Genomic DNA, 17,178 nt, shown 5'->3' on the forward strand with positions numbered 1-17,178 from the left:
TGACTTACTGATTCACACAAGAGGCATCCATCTGAAAGAAACTGGGATCCATAAAGAGGTCAAAGGCTTCTTTTTTCCAAGCTCTCCGTGTGTACTGATACCCGCTAAGACTGCTAAGCAGCTGGACACAGGCTCGGTAACTAGGGGCATTATGTGCACTAGGAGGAAGGAGAACCAGAACCACTTTAACCTATACGGTCTAACTTGAATCATATGATTCATGAATGTTCACATTTACCTAAAACGATGATATGAAACAAAGCTGATATACGATATGAATGATAGGAAACTATAACAGAAATAATTTTTTTTAAATCATTACAATTCAAAGCAAATATAATGTTATTTTGTGGTAATTCCAAAACGGCAAAAAAGGAACACAATTTGTTTCTAGTAGGCTTTGAATTAAGAAATCTACTTTAATAACAGTACCTGTGATTTCGGAGGTAGGGCACAACATAATGCATAATATTTACAAGTAAAGGAATAACCCGTTCCTTTTCATCACTATAGAAAACCATATCCAAAAGATGAGCCAAAACCTAAAAAACATAAGAAATGAAGTATAATCTAGCAGCTAAAACTGACAGCATTTGGAGGTGGGTTTCAGTCTGTAAGAATACCTAGAATACCTTAAAATTAGAAAAATCTAAAATTATATGAATGGCTTCTACCACATTTTCTTTTTTTTTTTCCCACTATAAATACACGATAGGAGTATGAGCAAATTTTTACTATTTCCAACTGAGACAGGGAAGTATAGGAAAAGAGAGATCAAGAACCTTCTAATATGACAGTGAGTAAACAGTGAATTTAGGACTAGACACTTAGTATTCTCTTTCTCGGACTCAGTTAAAAGACGGCTTGAAATAAACTAACTGAATGAACTGAGCTGTTTAAGTCCCAACTCTATCAATTAATAACTCTTTGGCCTTAGTCACACTGTTCTAATCTTTATGAGGCTTGGTATCTGCATCTGAAAGGGGAAACAAAAGTGACCTACAAGGCTATATAACAGGAAATTAAAAAAAAGAGTGTGTTAGAGGATAGATAGATCTAAAAATGTTTGCTAAACTGTAAAATATTTCAGAGTGGCAAGCATCATTAAGCATCATTATAATACCTCGAACCTTTCTGATTATACTGTGATACAAAACCACTTTTCTTTTTAAAAATCATACTTAAAAAATCATGTTTAAGAAATAGTGCACGGGGAAAGAAGCAGTATCTAAAGCTATCACTAATACTTAACAAAATAAATAGCCTTAATACAAAGTCAAAGCTTTATTCATTCTATATAGTGATCTATATCGTGATCTCTAGAAGTACAAAATGGTTTTCAAATTAAAAACTCCTCTGTAAGAATTACCTGCTCATACCGAATTGTGACATTGTTTACTTGGAAGTTCATGTGGAAAACTTGGTATTTACCTCAGAAAGTAAGGTCAATGCATGGACACTATATACAGAAGGAGTTATGTTCGAGGTTTCCATTGCAGGTGATAACATATCTAAATAAGAGAAAAGACAGGTAAAGATACAGTTAGGCCTTTTCCCAGTGGAAAATAGCTACCTGCTAACATGAGAAAAGGGATGATTTTTACAGTGCTTACAGTGCTAGTTGCAATGATTTCATAGTAAACAGGAGCCTACAAATAGAAACCTCGATGTTTGAGATCAATACCTTCAACATCAGATTCCAAATTGGTTCCATCCACCATTATTTTGGGAGAAGGCTTAACTTCAAGATTTCGTCGCAGCCATGTTGTCTGTTCCAAAGAAGAACCAGCAATGGCACCGATTGCATCCACTATTTTATGAGTCACATCCTAAAGAAACAAGGGAAAAAAATCAGTCTGTGTATATGTGTGCATATGCGCACGGGCGCATGCGCACGGGTGCACGCACACACATGTGTGCATAACTTCAGAGATGATCTTATCTGACCTTATCTTTTTGGAGTTGAGGATACTGAGACAGAGTTGTGGCAACAGTCCTCAATTCAGAATGCCTTACCTGAAGGTCTCTTTGGTCTTTTTTATTTTCCAAACTAGGGTTTTTCATAATAAACTCATTCAGAACCCTAAAAGGGCCAAAGAGAAAAAAAAAAAAAAAAAAAACAGGAAAGATCAGTATAAAGGAAATGATGCAATCTGATTTCTCCCAGTGACCAAGAGGCTTTGTGGCCTTAGATTCTATGTGTTTTTGTGTGTGTGTGTGTGTGTGTTTTTTTAAAGATTTTATTTATTTGACAGAGAGAGAGATCACAAGTAGGCAGAGAGGCAGGCAGAGAGAGGGGAGGAAGCAGGCTCCTTGCGGAGCAGAGAGCCCGATGCGGGGCTCGATCCCAGGACCCTGAGATCATGACCTGAGCCAAAGGCAGTGGCTTAATCCACTGAGCCACCCAGGCGCCCCAGATTCTATGTGTTTAATGAAAGTATGAGTATCCTAGGACTCTGTTGAAAGGAATAAACATATGCACAAAAACACATATACAAGGAGGTTCATGACAACATTACTTATAACAGCACCCAATTGGAAAGAACCCCAAAGTGCAGCAACAAAAGAGAATTTGTAGCATATTCATATAGTGAAATACTGAAAGTAATGAAAATAAATGAAGCTTAATAAATTATAGCTATGTGAAATTATATGGATGAATCTTAAAAACGTGTTGTATGAAAGAAGCAGACACAAAATAAAATATTTTTATATACTTTTAGTTTAAAAAAAGGGCAAAATTTATCTGTGGTGTTAGATAATGGTTATCTTTTGGGAGAAGGGAAAGGACAGTCATTGGGAGGGGACTTGAGGAGACATAAAGTGTTTTATTTCTGAATTTAGACTTGATTATATAGTTGATGTGTTCACTCTAACTTGTGGGGTAGTGTACTAATTATTTGTATATTTTTCTGTTTGTTTTATATATCAACAAAAAAGTAAAACAAACAAACAAAAAAACCCCATAAAACCCAGCAATTTTAAACTGTACCAGAAATGGCTTCTTACCCTTTACGTGTATGATAGATTAAAAATACTTCATGAGGGAAAAAAAAAAAATTTCAACTTCTATTGATTGCTAAAATTCCACTCAATATTTACTGACAGTTATCCTTTATTAAGATTAATTATATGCATAATTATTTCCAAACTAACATGTGAGGTTATAACCTTCATATCAATTTCTATTTTGTAATTAAGAATTTTTAGAACATCAGTGGAATGGCAGGTAATAAACAAACACACAACCAGAAATTTAAAAAGGGAATTAAGTTTCTAGTCTGAGATGTCCTAAATTTTTTTTAAACTTTTAAACTTTTTACCTAAACAATCTGAGTATATACATTGAGAAGGAGGTAGGAGCCTTTATTTTCTGAGAAATGAGAAAGGATGAAAAAGCAGGTGAGGAGACAGTCTCCTATGTGGAAGCTACAGGTCACAATAAATAGTTTTAATTTCTAAAGAAATTAGGCAGCAGAGTTATTTGCTGATAACTCAAAGAACTGTACATATATTCCCTCTTTGAGCCTTAAACCAACTTAGATAGGTAGGGAACTTGGGTAGGTAGGGCAGGTGCCATTATTTTTGCTTAACAGATGGGAAAATAGCCTTACAGAGATTTACTGAGGTACCCAAGGTCATGGGGATGAGGGCTGGAACTAGAGTTAGAAAAGAATTAGAAATCTTCATGAGTACGTTGTCTGATTTCTGGGATTTACATTGGTCTTCTCAATCATTAAAACTCATACACACCAGTTATCTTAACTTTTGATCCAGGAATTGCAGACATTGAGTCTGCTGCTCTTTTCATTACATCGTCAACATCTAAAACTCCTTCAGCTTTTTGATTCAGATAATTTTCAAAATACATAGTGTGAGGGGCTGGGAATCATCACGATCCCTGAATTCCTGGGCAGGGTCTCTGGCTCACTTTGGCTGGGCTGGGACCTCAGTGTTATTAGTCAGCCACCTCAGCCTGACCCGCTCTCACTAAGCTCTTACTACGATTCTTCTACCTCCTCTCTGCTTCCTGGTGCAAGACTACATTTACCAGAAAACTGGAGGTCATCTCACTGAAGAATCTTCACATTCCTTCTTCTCCACTTCAAAATTTTCTAGACCATTGGTTGCCAAATCAGAACTGCTAGCTCCCATAAGGAAAATATTAAGGGTTAAATCTAAGTCTGGGTATATAGGATCACATATCTACACATATAAAATCCCCATCAGAACTATAGAAATCAACCAAAAGGTCAAAGTTCTTTGGATTTGGTTGAATTTATATCCATTCAACATGAGAACACGTTGACTGTCACTGGCCATTAAAGACCTCATTGGACTGTCTGAGGTAATGTAAAAAGGTGGTGGAAATTTTACTCTAGTTTCTATCCATCCATTGTATCTTAAGCAGTCCTTTTCAATCTTTAGTGTGTTTTCACTCAAATCACTTGGGGATTTTCTAGAAAGCAGATTCTAATTGGGTGGTCTGGAGTAAACAACTCAAATGACTCTTCTCTATGAAGTTCCCCATCGGCCATCCTACTCATTCCTAAAGTAACTACTATGACAATTGTATGTTAGTACAATTTACATTTAGCACATTTACATTTTGTATAAACACACATTATTTCCTCCCTACATCCTCCCACCCCCTTTTTTTTTAGGCCTCATACCATACTTCTAGTTCTATACCTTGAGAATTCCGTGAGAAGACAGAGAGATCATGTGGTCACCCAAAATAACATACGATAATATGTTAATTTATTAATAACAATACTAATTAATAAATAACAATATACAAATAATCTATTATTCAGTGATTAGGAAAGTAAACATTATTCTTTTCTTCAAAATAGTACTTTTAAGTGAAACTGCTTACCCAAGTATAAGAAACTGTCCTGGGGCTGGAAGACTCAGTTGTATAGAGTCTTTCAGAAGTATCAACAGTGATGCCCAGCTATCCACTAAATTGGGCACTGGAATTCTGCGAGATAAATATAGTTGGGTTTATATAGAGAGAGGCACAGTAAACTTTAAATTTTCTTTATCTCTTCCCACAGCCTTTAACACATATTTCTACTAGTTTCTCTGAAACATTCCCTAAATTTGTATAGACAATGACAGAACAAAACTCCTAAAAGCTCTGTTTTCTATTAATATTATATAAAAAGAAACCCAATGCATTTAGAATATCCAGTGTGACTTATTAGTATAGAAGTTTGCTAGAGAAATCCCAGTTTTAATTCACATGGACTTGAAGAGGTAAAATACAATTGCAGTAAGTCTCAGTTTAATTACGGATACCATAGAGTCACTTGCTCTCAGTCCTATTCTACTAGTATTAACTCTATTTCCTTCACCTATGAGTCTTTAACTCATCAAAGGGAGAGTTATCAATCTGTCCTGAACACTGGTCTCACATCTAGAGAAATTAAGATAATCTCTGTTTCAGTCTGGCCTTCACCCTAATACCCCTATGTATCTAAGTTCAGACATTAAGTAGTCCTACTCCTAATGCTCTAAATCCCAATCAGTATAAATATGCTACCTAACCTAACTTTATAAAGGTTAGTTAAAGATCACAAAATGCTGGTGAGTGGTGATTAAAATGCAACTGCCCTATAAGGGAGGATTAAGATTCCAGTCTTCAGTAAGAAGTTTATCACAACTGAGGGGTCAGCTAAACACAAAACTGGAACACCAGAATAAGTGGATATTTCATCATCATTTCTAACATTAAAAAAAAATCAGATTAGATTACCACATGTTCACCTATATGAAAATAAAATTGGATTCGGTGGCAACAGGCATGGTTTCTAGAGCTGGATTCAGCATTTCATTTATATTTAAATGATTTTTTACAATTCATTGTTTCAGTAGCCACTTAATCTCCAATACACTTAGGTCTTTAGGTTTGCAGGATCTGCTTGGCTGGTTCATTAACATACCCATTGACTATATAAATACATCCACAGACAATGTTTCTAGCATTTGTTCTTCTAGTTTTAAAAGGAAAAATTAGCAACTTCTTGAAAGGATTCAGGTGCTTTTCTCCTCTATTCCCTTTTCCATATGGCTAATGCAGCAAGGAGAGATCTACATCAGTTATCTTACCTTTGAATATACGCATAGAAAAACTGAAGCATGCAGACTTCCAAAGAAAGATGTTTCTATAAACAAACAAAAAAATCAATTTTACACTGAAGAAAAATGCTGCCTTTGCTTTTTTATCGTTGCAACACCTCTGTATTTTAATGTCAATTTTTAATATAAAACACTAAAAGGAAACAAAAACACTAATTTGTCAAATAAAGCCTTTCAAATGCTTTCTTTTAGTAGAAAAAAACTTAACCCGAGAGCTGTTTAAAAATTTGAAAATGGACAGAAGAAATCAAAAGGTTCTCAATCCCCACCCACAAGATATCAAAAATTGATACTCCAGCCATTATTTTTAAATGCTCCATTTACTCTGCAAGCATCAGTATCAGTTTTATTTTAATCAGCTTACACTTGGTTGGTGCTAGCAGAATTGGGTTGAAGATTTTTACGAAATTTGAATTTAAAACCGCTTTACTACAAATTTCTGTGAAATTAGTGTAGTTTGTTCAAATTGGAGACCAACTTCTAATAGTCTCCTAAAGTAGTCTTTAACTAGCGATAGTGCCAAGTGTAACATATAATAAAAAAGAAAACAGCTGCTGTAGAAATCAGTAATAGGCAAGGAAATAATACTGATGTCCACTGACATTTACCAATTTGTTCCTTTTTAGTACCAACTGTTCCCTTGAAGGTTCCCCCTTAATCACAAATAGAGAAAAATGCAGTATCTAATGGATTCAGAATTTAGATGCAGAGCAAGGAGGCAGCCTTTGGAGGGCGTGGTGGTGAATCTGCTCTTATTTTCATATCCTTCATGCCTAGTCCAATGCCTGACAAAAGCAGATGCTCAAAATATTATGTTGAATTGAGCTTTTCATGCAAATTTAAAATCCTATTGCAAATGTCCCAGGGGTGATGTTAGAATAGTTAGCATGTTAGAAGTTAATATGGATGGGGCGCCTGGGTGGCTCAGTGGGTTAAGCCACTGCCTTCGGCTCAGGTCATGATCTCAGGGTCATGGGATCGAGTCCCGCATCAGGCTCTCTGCTCAGCGGAGCCTGCTTCCCTTCCTCTCTCTCTGCCTGCCTCTCTTGTAATTTCTCTCTGTCAAATAAATAAATAAAATTAAAAAAAAAAAGAAGTTAATATGGATATTAGCTATTCACACACACAAGTATTCTTCTTCCCATTGGCAATTCAAGAAAAGGATAAAATTTAAAAATAATATTTTTGGATTTGTGTAACAATTCTGTTTAGGATATGATTAGGCTTATTTTGGCTAGGCTTAAACTCTAATGTTTGCAGGTTGTAAATATTTTCTCAGAAAATATGATCTCAGTATTCCTGGAACAAAGAACAAAAGAAAGTAGAGAAGTCCCTAATTTTACTCATTTGCAGACATTATATCTGCCTACTGAGAGACGATGCGTTGTGACTGCAGACGCTATTCATTTTCTGTAGCCCTTGCAAAGCATAGGTTTGTACGTGGTCAAAATATGACTCTGACTAGAACTAAGGTTATGGTAAAACATTTGAGATTCATTCCAAAGAGAAAGCAATGAAGAAGCTATTTAAAAAAAAGAGTAATAAGGCAACAACTGAGGTCAGCTGGCCTTGGGATCTGGCTTATGTGTTCTTTAAATGACCAGAAAAACCTTCCTTAAGAATTCAGTCATACAAGCCTGAATTGCCTTAGAGGTTCACGTAAGAGATCTAACCCGTGAACAGCTCTTCACCAGCTACAGAGATGATGACAACAGCAGTCCCTGCAGGTGCTGATAATTTTTTTTTTTTTAAGATTTTATTTATTTGGCAGAGATCACAAGTAGGGAGAGAGGCAGGCAGAGTGAGGAGGGGCGTGCGGGTGGAGGAGTGGGAAACAGGCTCCCTGCTGAGCAGAGAGCCTGATGTGGGGCTTGATCCCAGGACCCTGAGATCATGACCTGAGCCGAAGGCAGAGGCTTAACTCACTGAGTCACCCAGGCGCCCCTGACAAATGTTTTGATTACGGTAGTATGAGGTCAACATGATTTCCTCTCCCCAGTCTGTGAAAGGACATTACTGCACAAAAAATACCTCACCTACCAGCATAATTTCTGAAACAGAATTGTCAATAAAGGCAAAGAAAAGCTCTTCTTACCTTGTCCTTGGCTATGGCTGGGGGCTGCTTTAAAACTTCTTTCACAGTCTGCATAACGGTTTCTGCCCTCATGACACTGATGGAGCGAACCAGTTCTACGAGTAAAAGCTGTTCTTCACTGGCTGCAGGAATGACCTGGGTAAACACATCATTGTCTTTCTGTATGTAGGCGGGTACATAAGTCTTTTAACAGAAGTCACAGAATTAAGAGATTATTTCATGGACTCTTTTTAATATAAAAGACTTTGCAAGTCTCTTGACTACCTTAGGTAATAAATAAATAAATAAATAAATAAATAAATGTACAATGCACATACAACATTTCAAAAAATCAAATAGGGTAATAATAAGCCTTACAAGAAAAGACATCAGTGTCCTATCCTATATCTCACATCCCAAAGCAACCCTGCTCAACTCTTAGCTCTCTTCTATTATCTGAGTAATATACACAGCTATTTTTTCCTATTTCATGTTTCCTTTTTTTTTTAAGATTTTATTTATTATTTGATAGACAGAGATCACAAATAGGCAGAGAAGCAGGCAGAGAGAGAGAGGAAGAAGCAGGCTCCCTGCTAAGCAGAGAGCCCGATGCGGGGCTCGATCCCAGGACCCCGGGATCATGACCTGAGCCGAAGGCAAAGGCTTTAATCCACTGAGCCACCCAGGTGCCCCCAATAGCCTTAATATTCTAATGAGTCACTATTTCCAATACAGAACATTTTTGAGCTTCCAAATTCACAAAGTAGCAAAAATTTCACATAGATAATCCTCTTAAGCCAATATATGGATTGCATTTAGAAACTACTTAAGCTATCATGTCTTAATGAAAATCTAGTCAAGATGAAAACTCTCCATATCCTTGCTTTGTACCCTGAATAGCTAACATTTAAAAAAAAAACAAAAACTCTGTACCATGTTAACTTTTCTACTTCAAATATAGTTAATATCATACTAATTTCTTTTTTTTGCATAAAATGATGCTTTTCATGCTTATTTAAGACATTTGGGCAATAAATACATCATTATATAAGTTTTACATTATCTAAGTTTTACACATTTTTCCATCCACCTGTAGAAAAACTACTGCTTTTCTATTTCCCATCCCATTCCAGCCCCACTATAACTAATAGAGAGTTGAAAATTCGCATGTACTCACCAAATGCTTATCAAATGAAACAACAAAAGTACCAAATGGTTAAACATATACCTTGGTCCTGGAGGTGGTTTTGTTCAGTCTTCTTTCATTCCATACAAATGCAATAGCAGCCATAAAGTGAACACCATGATTCATTGAAATGGGGCCCAATAGTTCAAGGATCTGTTGCCTCAAGTTCTAAAACAATTTACATAAACCACAAGTGATAAAAATTATGAAACATTAATAAATAGACTGTACTTTTGTTTTTTGGAAAGAAATATAGTGCTTTCATGTTTTGCCACCTAAGTAACAGTAGAGGAAGTGTTAAGGGAGGCAATCATGGTTATTTTAACTGGGAAAGAAAAAACAACAACTATAAAACAACTGTCAATCAGCCAAATGCAAGAGTCTGTATAACACAACAGGAAAACACCATATATGAAGTCCAATTACATTAGTAGATTCCTTTAAAAAGGAATATTTAAGTGAAATTATACAAAGGAAAAGCATAGTTTAATCTAAACTAAGTACTTAAGTAAAATTTTGGAACAGTTTCCAACCTTCCTCTTCCCCTAATTTCAGTTGTGCTCCCATTACTCCCAGATCTAGGGAGTCAGGTCTAAGAGTAAGATTAAGGTAACTGAGGGGCTATCAATTCAATAACTTGATGTTGTATAACACGCTTTCAGATAGAATGTTCCTCTAAGTATAAAGTAGAAAATTTGGAAGATGCCAGAGTGTAAGGAAAAAATTTAAACACTCAACCATTAATTACATTATGCCAAGATAATCACTATTAAGCACATTTCTTTTTCTGAATATAATTTTTATAGAATTATAAATACAAAATTGTTCAATTATGTAATGTCCTTGTTTCACTAAAGTTTTACACATTTTTCATCCACTAAGATTTCTTCAAAACCATTATTAGCAGCTATGTAATATAACATTAAAAGTATAATTTAACCATTTCCATATTTACTGTTTAGGGGCTCTCTTTTTGCTACTACACAAGGCTATAATGATAGGTATGTATCTCTGGATAATTTTGATTACCTTAGAATACATTACTAAGTAGATTACTAGGTCATAGGCTACAAGACTTTTTTTTTTTTTTGTAAAGATTTTTTATTTATTTATTTGACAGAGAGAGATCACAAGCAGGCAGAGAGGCAGGCAGAGAGAGAGGGGGAAGCAGGCTCCCCGCTGAGCAGAGAGCCCGATGCGGGGCTCGATCCCAGAACACTGAGATCATGACCTGAGCCGAAGGCAGCGGCTTAATCCACTGAGTCACCCAGGTGCCCCAAGCTACAAGACTTTTAAAGCTCTCTGTGCATATTGCGAAATTGTTTTCCAGGAGGGTTTTGCATATTAAAGTGTCAACTTAAGATGTCCTAAAGAAAAGGAATAAAATTATAATATGTATGAATGAACCTCAAAAACATTATGTCACATAGAAAAAGCCAGATACAAAAGAGCAAAAAAAAAAAAAGAGCAGATACAAAAGAGCAAATGATGCCATTTATTAAAAATGTCCAAAAAAGCAAATGTATATGTAGAAAAAACAGATTAGTGGTTGATTGGACTTAGTGAGGGGAATGGGGAGTGACTGGAAATGGGCACCAGGAATCTTTTTATGGTGATGGACATGTTTGAAGATTGCGGTAACAGTTTCACAACTCTAGAAATGTACTAGGAAAAAAAAATCATTGTATTGTATATAGTTAAAATGGTGAATTCTGTGATATGTCATTTCTCAATGAAACAGTTAAAATTATTTGAGAATTACTCAATTCAAGCAGCATGCCAAAAACACTACTCAAATTATTCACAAATTCTGAATACAATCTTTAGGAAAGCCCCTGAACGAACTCTTGAGCTCTACAGAGGAAATGTAAATTGTCTAACCTTTGTGGCTCCAAGATTAATAGTGGTAACAGATGCAGAGGCAGCAACAGTGATCTTTTCAGAAGAATCAGCCTGATGCAGGATGCTCCAGAGCAATGTCACAGAGGACATGATCATATGAAGGATCGAGAGGATTCCACTGCGGGCTTCAAACAAGTGTTTTTGGTCTACGTTGACCAAAAGCTTAAATCGGGGGAAAAACACATATCACTTACCGAGGTTTACAAATGGGTACTTATTAGACCTCAGTCTTTTCAAAGGAGTCAAATATTTGCACAGTCTTACTTGGTGATACTGAGTAGTAGGATCCAATAAACAATAATGGATAATGGCTGTGATCCCTTCTAAAAGAGTAAGAATCATATCTGGTGGAATGATTGATGCCATCCACAGAGGCCTGAAAAAAAAATGCATTCATTTGAACACAAGTTCTGTGAAAAAGTTTGTAGTGAATGTTCAGTAGTTTCTAGGCACATTGTAAGTGCTCAATAAATATCATAAGAACAAATGACTAAGACCATACATTAGAAGCTTGTATATCCTCATCTCTAAAATAAGTGAGTTGTACTAGAGTTCTTTTTGGCTAAAGAATTCAATACAAAATAAATATAGCCAATAAATTTCTAGCAACCTAACAGCAGGCATATCAATATGAAATGATATAGGCAGTTTTATCATACTTTACACGTAGTAGCGAAGATTGCACAGGAGATAAACCATATACTAGTCTATTAAACATTTGGGTAATTTCTGACAGACTAATTAAACATGGAGATACAGATGGAATTCACCACTAAACTATGAAAACTGCAAACAAGAAATAAAATCGGATGGGAAAACAATTATTTTAAAAAATTTATTTGACAGAGAGAGAGCACAAGCAGGGGGAGTGGCAGGCAGAGGGAGAGAGAGAAGCAGGCTCTCTGCTGAGCAAGGAGCCCATGGGGGCTCGATCCTCAGACCCTGGGATCATGACCTGAGCCAAAAGGAGATGCTTAACCAACTGGGCCACCTAGGCAACCTCTAAAAATAATTTTAGTGTGACATTAATTTCCACTTAGATAACTTATTAGATAAAACTAAGGAAACCCTTTGTGGGTTTTTCATTACTCTCACCAGTTCAGTCAAGAAGAACATCAAAATTAATTTCAACCAAGAAAAAAACTCTGTTTAAACACTCCTTTCTTCCATTCTTAAATTCTTTTATTGATACACTTTCTCAAGCAGAGTTTCATTTTTGTGAAAACAACATACTATTTGTAACCCAATGATAACCACTAATTTATTTATCCAAATTATAACTGACTTTGTGGACAATTACGTTGCCATGATGTGAAAAATGTCAATGATAAAGTTAAAAATCAATCTTACCTACTATCGGATAATCCTGTTTCATATTTGTACTGCTGGATTAGATTATCTAAATTCCTGCAGAGCTGCAGTGTCACGGAAACAACCACTCTCTGTAGAACTTTTCCCATGTAAGGCAGAGTAGATGTGATTAAACCAATCCACTGTGGGTGCATCTTACAAGCACAGTGTTGATGCAAAGCTCGTATCACTGCACAAAGGAACATGCCTTGACACGTAATAGGCTGAGCATGCAGATACTGGAGAGAAGTCATGGGCTGATGTGGATTGATGTGTTCCAGGTCAGAGACGACAAAATCAAAACCTGTTTCGTTCTCTTCGGGGATAGTCATCACCCGGTGTTCTAGAACAATGAGCCTCTGAAGCACTTTAAGAAGTTGTGACTGGAGTGTGCTGCCATTGTCAAATTCATCCTCTGAGAAATTGATAAGGCTGTCCTCTGAGAAACCCTCCTCCACAGAAACCATGTTCTTACCTGCCATTTTCTCACTGTGCCATTTCTGTGCACTAAAGATGGATGACAGCAAGCAGTGAAGAATCACTTTCTGAACTTTGCACTTAGATAACATATCAGAGATAAAACTTGGGAAACCTTTTGCTGAGCTTTCTATTACTTTTGCCAGCTCAGTAAAGAGAAGCGTCAAAATTTCTATGCTCATCATCTGCATGTTTCGATTGCCTATTAAGTCCTGTGCAGTGACCTTGACGTGAGTTGGGTAATGGCTACGCATGTAATACAAGCAGAGGGAAATAAGGATTTCTATGTACATAGAACTCCGGAAGTTATGATTTGAGTCTACTGGAATGTGACTATAAAAGTCTTTGCCCATAACAGAAATCCGGTGTCTGGCCAAGAGGTTCTGAAGCAGAGACAACTGAGGGGTATATGCATTATTTACACTAGTGGTTGAAATGGCATTTACGAAAGTAATAGGGTTAGTTTTTAAGATGGCTTTGATGGCAGAAAAAGCATAGAGAGTCCTCGATGAATCATACAACTGGAGATACAGAAGCACATGCTGATAGAGCGGATGGATGTTGAAATTGGGAGATTTCCGGGACCCTGGAGAACCCATATCACTCTCAATTTCAGAAATTTCTCCTTCTCCACAGCTGTACCAGTTCTCTAAATCCAGCCCATCACTGAAGAACACACTGGTTTGTTTGAGTTTTTCATTTGACGTTTTTTTCTTGTCATCATCCTTTTTTCTGGCAAGTTTTACTTTAGGTTTTGCTCCTGGTTGTTTACCGGACTCCTTAACGATGGTTTCTTTCTCAGAGACTTTTTCTGATAATTTTTCTTTGAAACTGAACTGAATGCTACTGTGACTCCTCTGTCTAGATTTGGTCTCTACGGAAGCAACATTAGAGTCCTGGAGAGTCTGTGTGGTTCCTGAAATACAAGGGGAGGAACTATTTCTGGAGATTCCATTTGCCAGGCACTCAGGGCCTCCCTCGGCTGACACAGACAGAAACTGAGAACTGTCGTTACTCAGCAAAGCACTGTGGCTCTGCTGAGCGGACTGATCGTCGGTCTGGAGCGCCTCTTCGCGGGGACCTACATCGCTGTGCTCTGGGGGCAGAGCTTCAATTTCTAACTGAGATGGAACTGATGCAGATTCTGCTTCGAGGCCACTTACAACTTTACATATCAGGTCAAACACTACCTGCTGAACATCATCATCCGGGGAGCTCGCATTTGGCATTTGGGAATCTTCTTGAACATTCACATTTTCGGGATCGACTTCGTAACTCAAGTTGTCCCCAGCAGAGGACTGTGAACATCCAGAGTCAGAACTCTGAAGTACTTCTATCTGCTGGTCTGGAAGATCAAAATCAGATACAACCATTGGAATTGTCTCACTGCTGGTACTTAAAAGGGAAAGTCGGTCACTCAATGGATTAACAGTGAGACTAAAGTTCTCTATTTCGTCCATGGTAAGTGGCTTTTCACCATTCCCTTTAGATGCAATGAGTTGTACTTGGCTTACTGGCATTTGAAGAAAACAGCAAAGAAGGAAAAATATAAAACATATTAAAATAATTGAAATGGTAGACCGAACTCAAGATTTTTAATCATTAGCTTCATCACCTACTTATATTTTCCTATTAAAATTGTATTTTTAATTCATTACTATTTTAGACCCTTTAAGTTAGAAAATTATGTGGATTACCATTAATTAGAATTTAGTAAAGACAACTGAACATTAGAAAGCCTATTAATCCAACTGAATTAAACAGAACAACATATTTAAAACAGATATAATATAAAATTTTGTCCTCATCCCCAAATAAGGTATCCTTTTTACTGGAGTTCAAAATTTAAGTTTTTTTTCCTCCCTGTGTGATGCTTCCCTTTAGCTATGCTATTTCTAAGAATTCAAGTAATTTGGTCATAGATTATAATATGTATATATGTAGTTCCTTTAGTTCAATAAAATACAACATTTAGGAATTATCTAGTATAAGTAAGGCCCTAAACCTGGAGACAATGGCGGTGAGAGAGAAGACGTCATTGCTCTCTATATAGAGTTTGAACTCAGTAGGGGATCACAAACACACTTATCCATTTCTATACTTTGTCGGGGGTTGGGGGGAGGGTATACTAGGATGCCAGCATCCTTTTAGAAAGAGCAGAAGGCATTTCTCTATACCAACAACAAGACAGAAAAATGAGAAATTAAGGAGTCAATCCCATTTACAATTGCACCCCAAACTATAAAATACCTCGGAATAAACCTAACCAAAGAGGCTAAGAATCTATACTCAGAAAACTATAAAGTACTCATGAAAGAAATTGAGGAAGACACAAAGAAATGGAAAAATGTTCCATGCTCCTGGATTGGAAGAACAAATATTGTGAAAATGTCTATGCTACCTAAAGCAATCTACACATTTAATGCAATCCCTATCAAAATCCCACCCCTTTTTTTCAAAGAAATGGAACAAATAATCCTAAAATTTATATGGAATCAGAAAAGACCTCGAATAGCCAAAGGAATATTGAAAAAGAAAGCCAAAGTTGGTGGCATCATAATTCTGGACTTCAAGACAATCATCAAGACAGTATGGTACTGGCACAAAAACAGACACATAGATCAATGGAACAGAATAGAGAGCCCAGAAATAGACCCTCAACTCTATGGTCAACTAATCTTCAACAAAGCAGGGAAGAATGTCCAGTGGAAAAAAGACAGCCTCTCTTCAATGAACGGTATTGGGAAAATTGGACAGCGACATGCAGAAAAATGAAATTGGACCACTTCCTTACACCACACACGAAAATAGACTCAAATGGATGAAGGACCTCAATGTGAGAAAGGAATCCATCAAAATCCTTGAGGAGAACGCAGGCAGCAACCTCTTCGACCTCAGCCGCAGCAACATCTTCCTAGGAACATCGCCAAAGGCAAGGGAAGCAAGGGCAAAAATGAACTATTGGGATTTCATCAAGATCAAAAGCTTTGCACAGCAAAGGAAACAGTTAACAAAACCAAAAGACAACTGACAGAATGGGAGAAGATATTTGCAAACGACATATCAGATAAAGGGCTAGTGTCCAAAATCTATAAGGAACTTAGCAAACTCAACACCCAAAGAACAAATAATCCAATCAAGAATTGGGCAGAGGACATGAACAGACATTTCTGCAAAGACATCCAGATGGCCAACAGACACATGAAAAAGTGCTCCACATCACTCGGCATCAGGGAAACACAAATCAAAACCACAATGAGATATCACCTCACACCAGTCAGAATGGCTAAAATGAACAAGTCAGGAAATGACAGATGCTGGCAAGGATGCGGAGAACGGGGAACCTCCTACACTTTTGGTGGGAATGCAAGCTGGTGCAACCACTCTGGAAAACAGCATGGGGGTTCCTCAAAAAGTTGAAAATAGAGCTACCTTATGACCCAGCAATTACACTACTGGGTATTTACCCTAAAGATACAAACGTAGTGATCCAAAGGGGCACATGTACCCGAATGTTTATAGCAGCAATGTCTACAATAGCCAAACTATGGAAAGAACCTAGATGTCCATCAACAGATGAATGGATAAAGAAGATGTGGTATATATACACAATGGAATACTATGCAGCCATCAAAAGAAATGAAATCTTGCCATTTGCGACGACGTGGATGGAACTAGAGGGTATCATGCTTAGTGAAATAAGTCAATTGGAGAAAGTCAACTATCATATGATCTCCCTGATATGAGGAAGTGGAGATGCAACATGGGGGGGGTTGGGGGGCAGGAAAAGAATAAATGAAACAAGATGGGATCAGGAGGGAGCCAAACATAAGTGACTCTAAATCTCACAAAACAAACTGAGGGTTGCTGGGGGGGGGGAGGGGGGTTGAGAGAGGGGGTGGGGTTATGGACATTGGGGAGGGTATGTGCTATGGTGAGTGCTGTGAAGTGTGTAAACCTGGCAATTCACAGACCTGAACCCCTGGGGATAAAAATACATTATATATTTATTAAAAAAAAAAAAAAAGAAAGAGCAGAAGGCTTA

General features: G+C 37.0%; 1 protein-coding gene across 9 annotated transcripts in view; it reads right to left on the minus strand.

Annotated features, from left to right (window-relative positions):
• The window catches only part of DOP1A (DOP1 leucine zipper like protein A), a 105,869-nt gene that overhangs the window by 12,313 nt on the left and 76,378 nt on the right, over positions 1–17,178 (minus strand). For all 9 annotated transcript variants that reach the window (XM_046004202.1, XM_046004199.1, XM_046004203.1 and 6 more), the window contains 12 exons: positions 12,657–14,646; positions 11,571–11,682; positions 11,286–11,468; positions 9,447–9,572; positions 8,240–8,374; positions 6,115–6,170; positions 4,880–4,984; positions 2,017–2,083; positions 1,685–1,829; positions 1,432–1,511; positions 433–542; positions 9–158 (listed from right to left, as the gene is read on the minus strand). In XM_046004202.1, the coding sequence (XP_045860158.1) occupies positions 9–158; positions 433–542; positions 1,432–1,511; positions 1,685–1,829; positions 2,017–2,083; positions 4,880–4,984; positions 6,115–6,170; positions 8,240–8,374; positions 9,447–9,572; positions 11,286–11,468; positions 11,571–11,682; positions 12,657–14,646 (3,259 nt within the window). The remainder of the gene's footprint in view (positions 1–8; positions 159–432; positions 543–1,431; positions 1,512–1,684; positions 1,830–2,016; positions 2,084–4,879; positions 4,985–6,114; positions 6,171–8,239; positions 8,375–9,446; positions 9,573–11,285; positions 11,469–11,570; positions 11,683–12,656; positions 14,647–17,178) is intronic.

This window comes from Meles meles, chromosome 5 (genome assembly GCF_922984935.1).
Source record: "Meles meles chromosome 5, mMelMel3.1 paternal haplotype, whole genome shotgun sequence".
NCBI lineage: Eukaryota > Metazoa > Chordata > Mammalia > Carnivora > Mustelidae > Meles > Meles meles.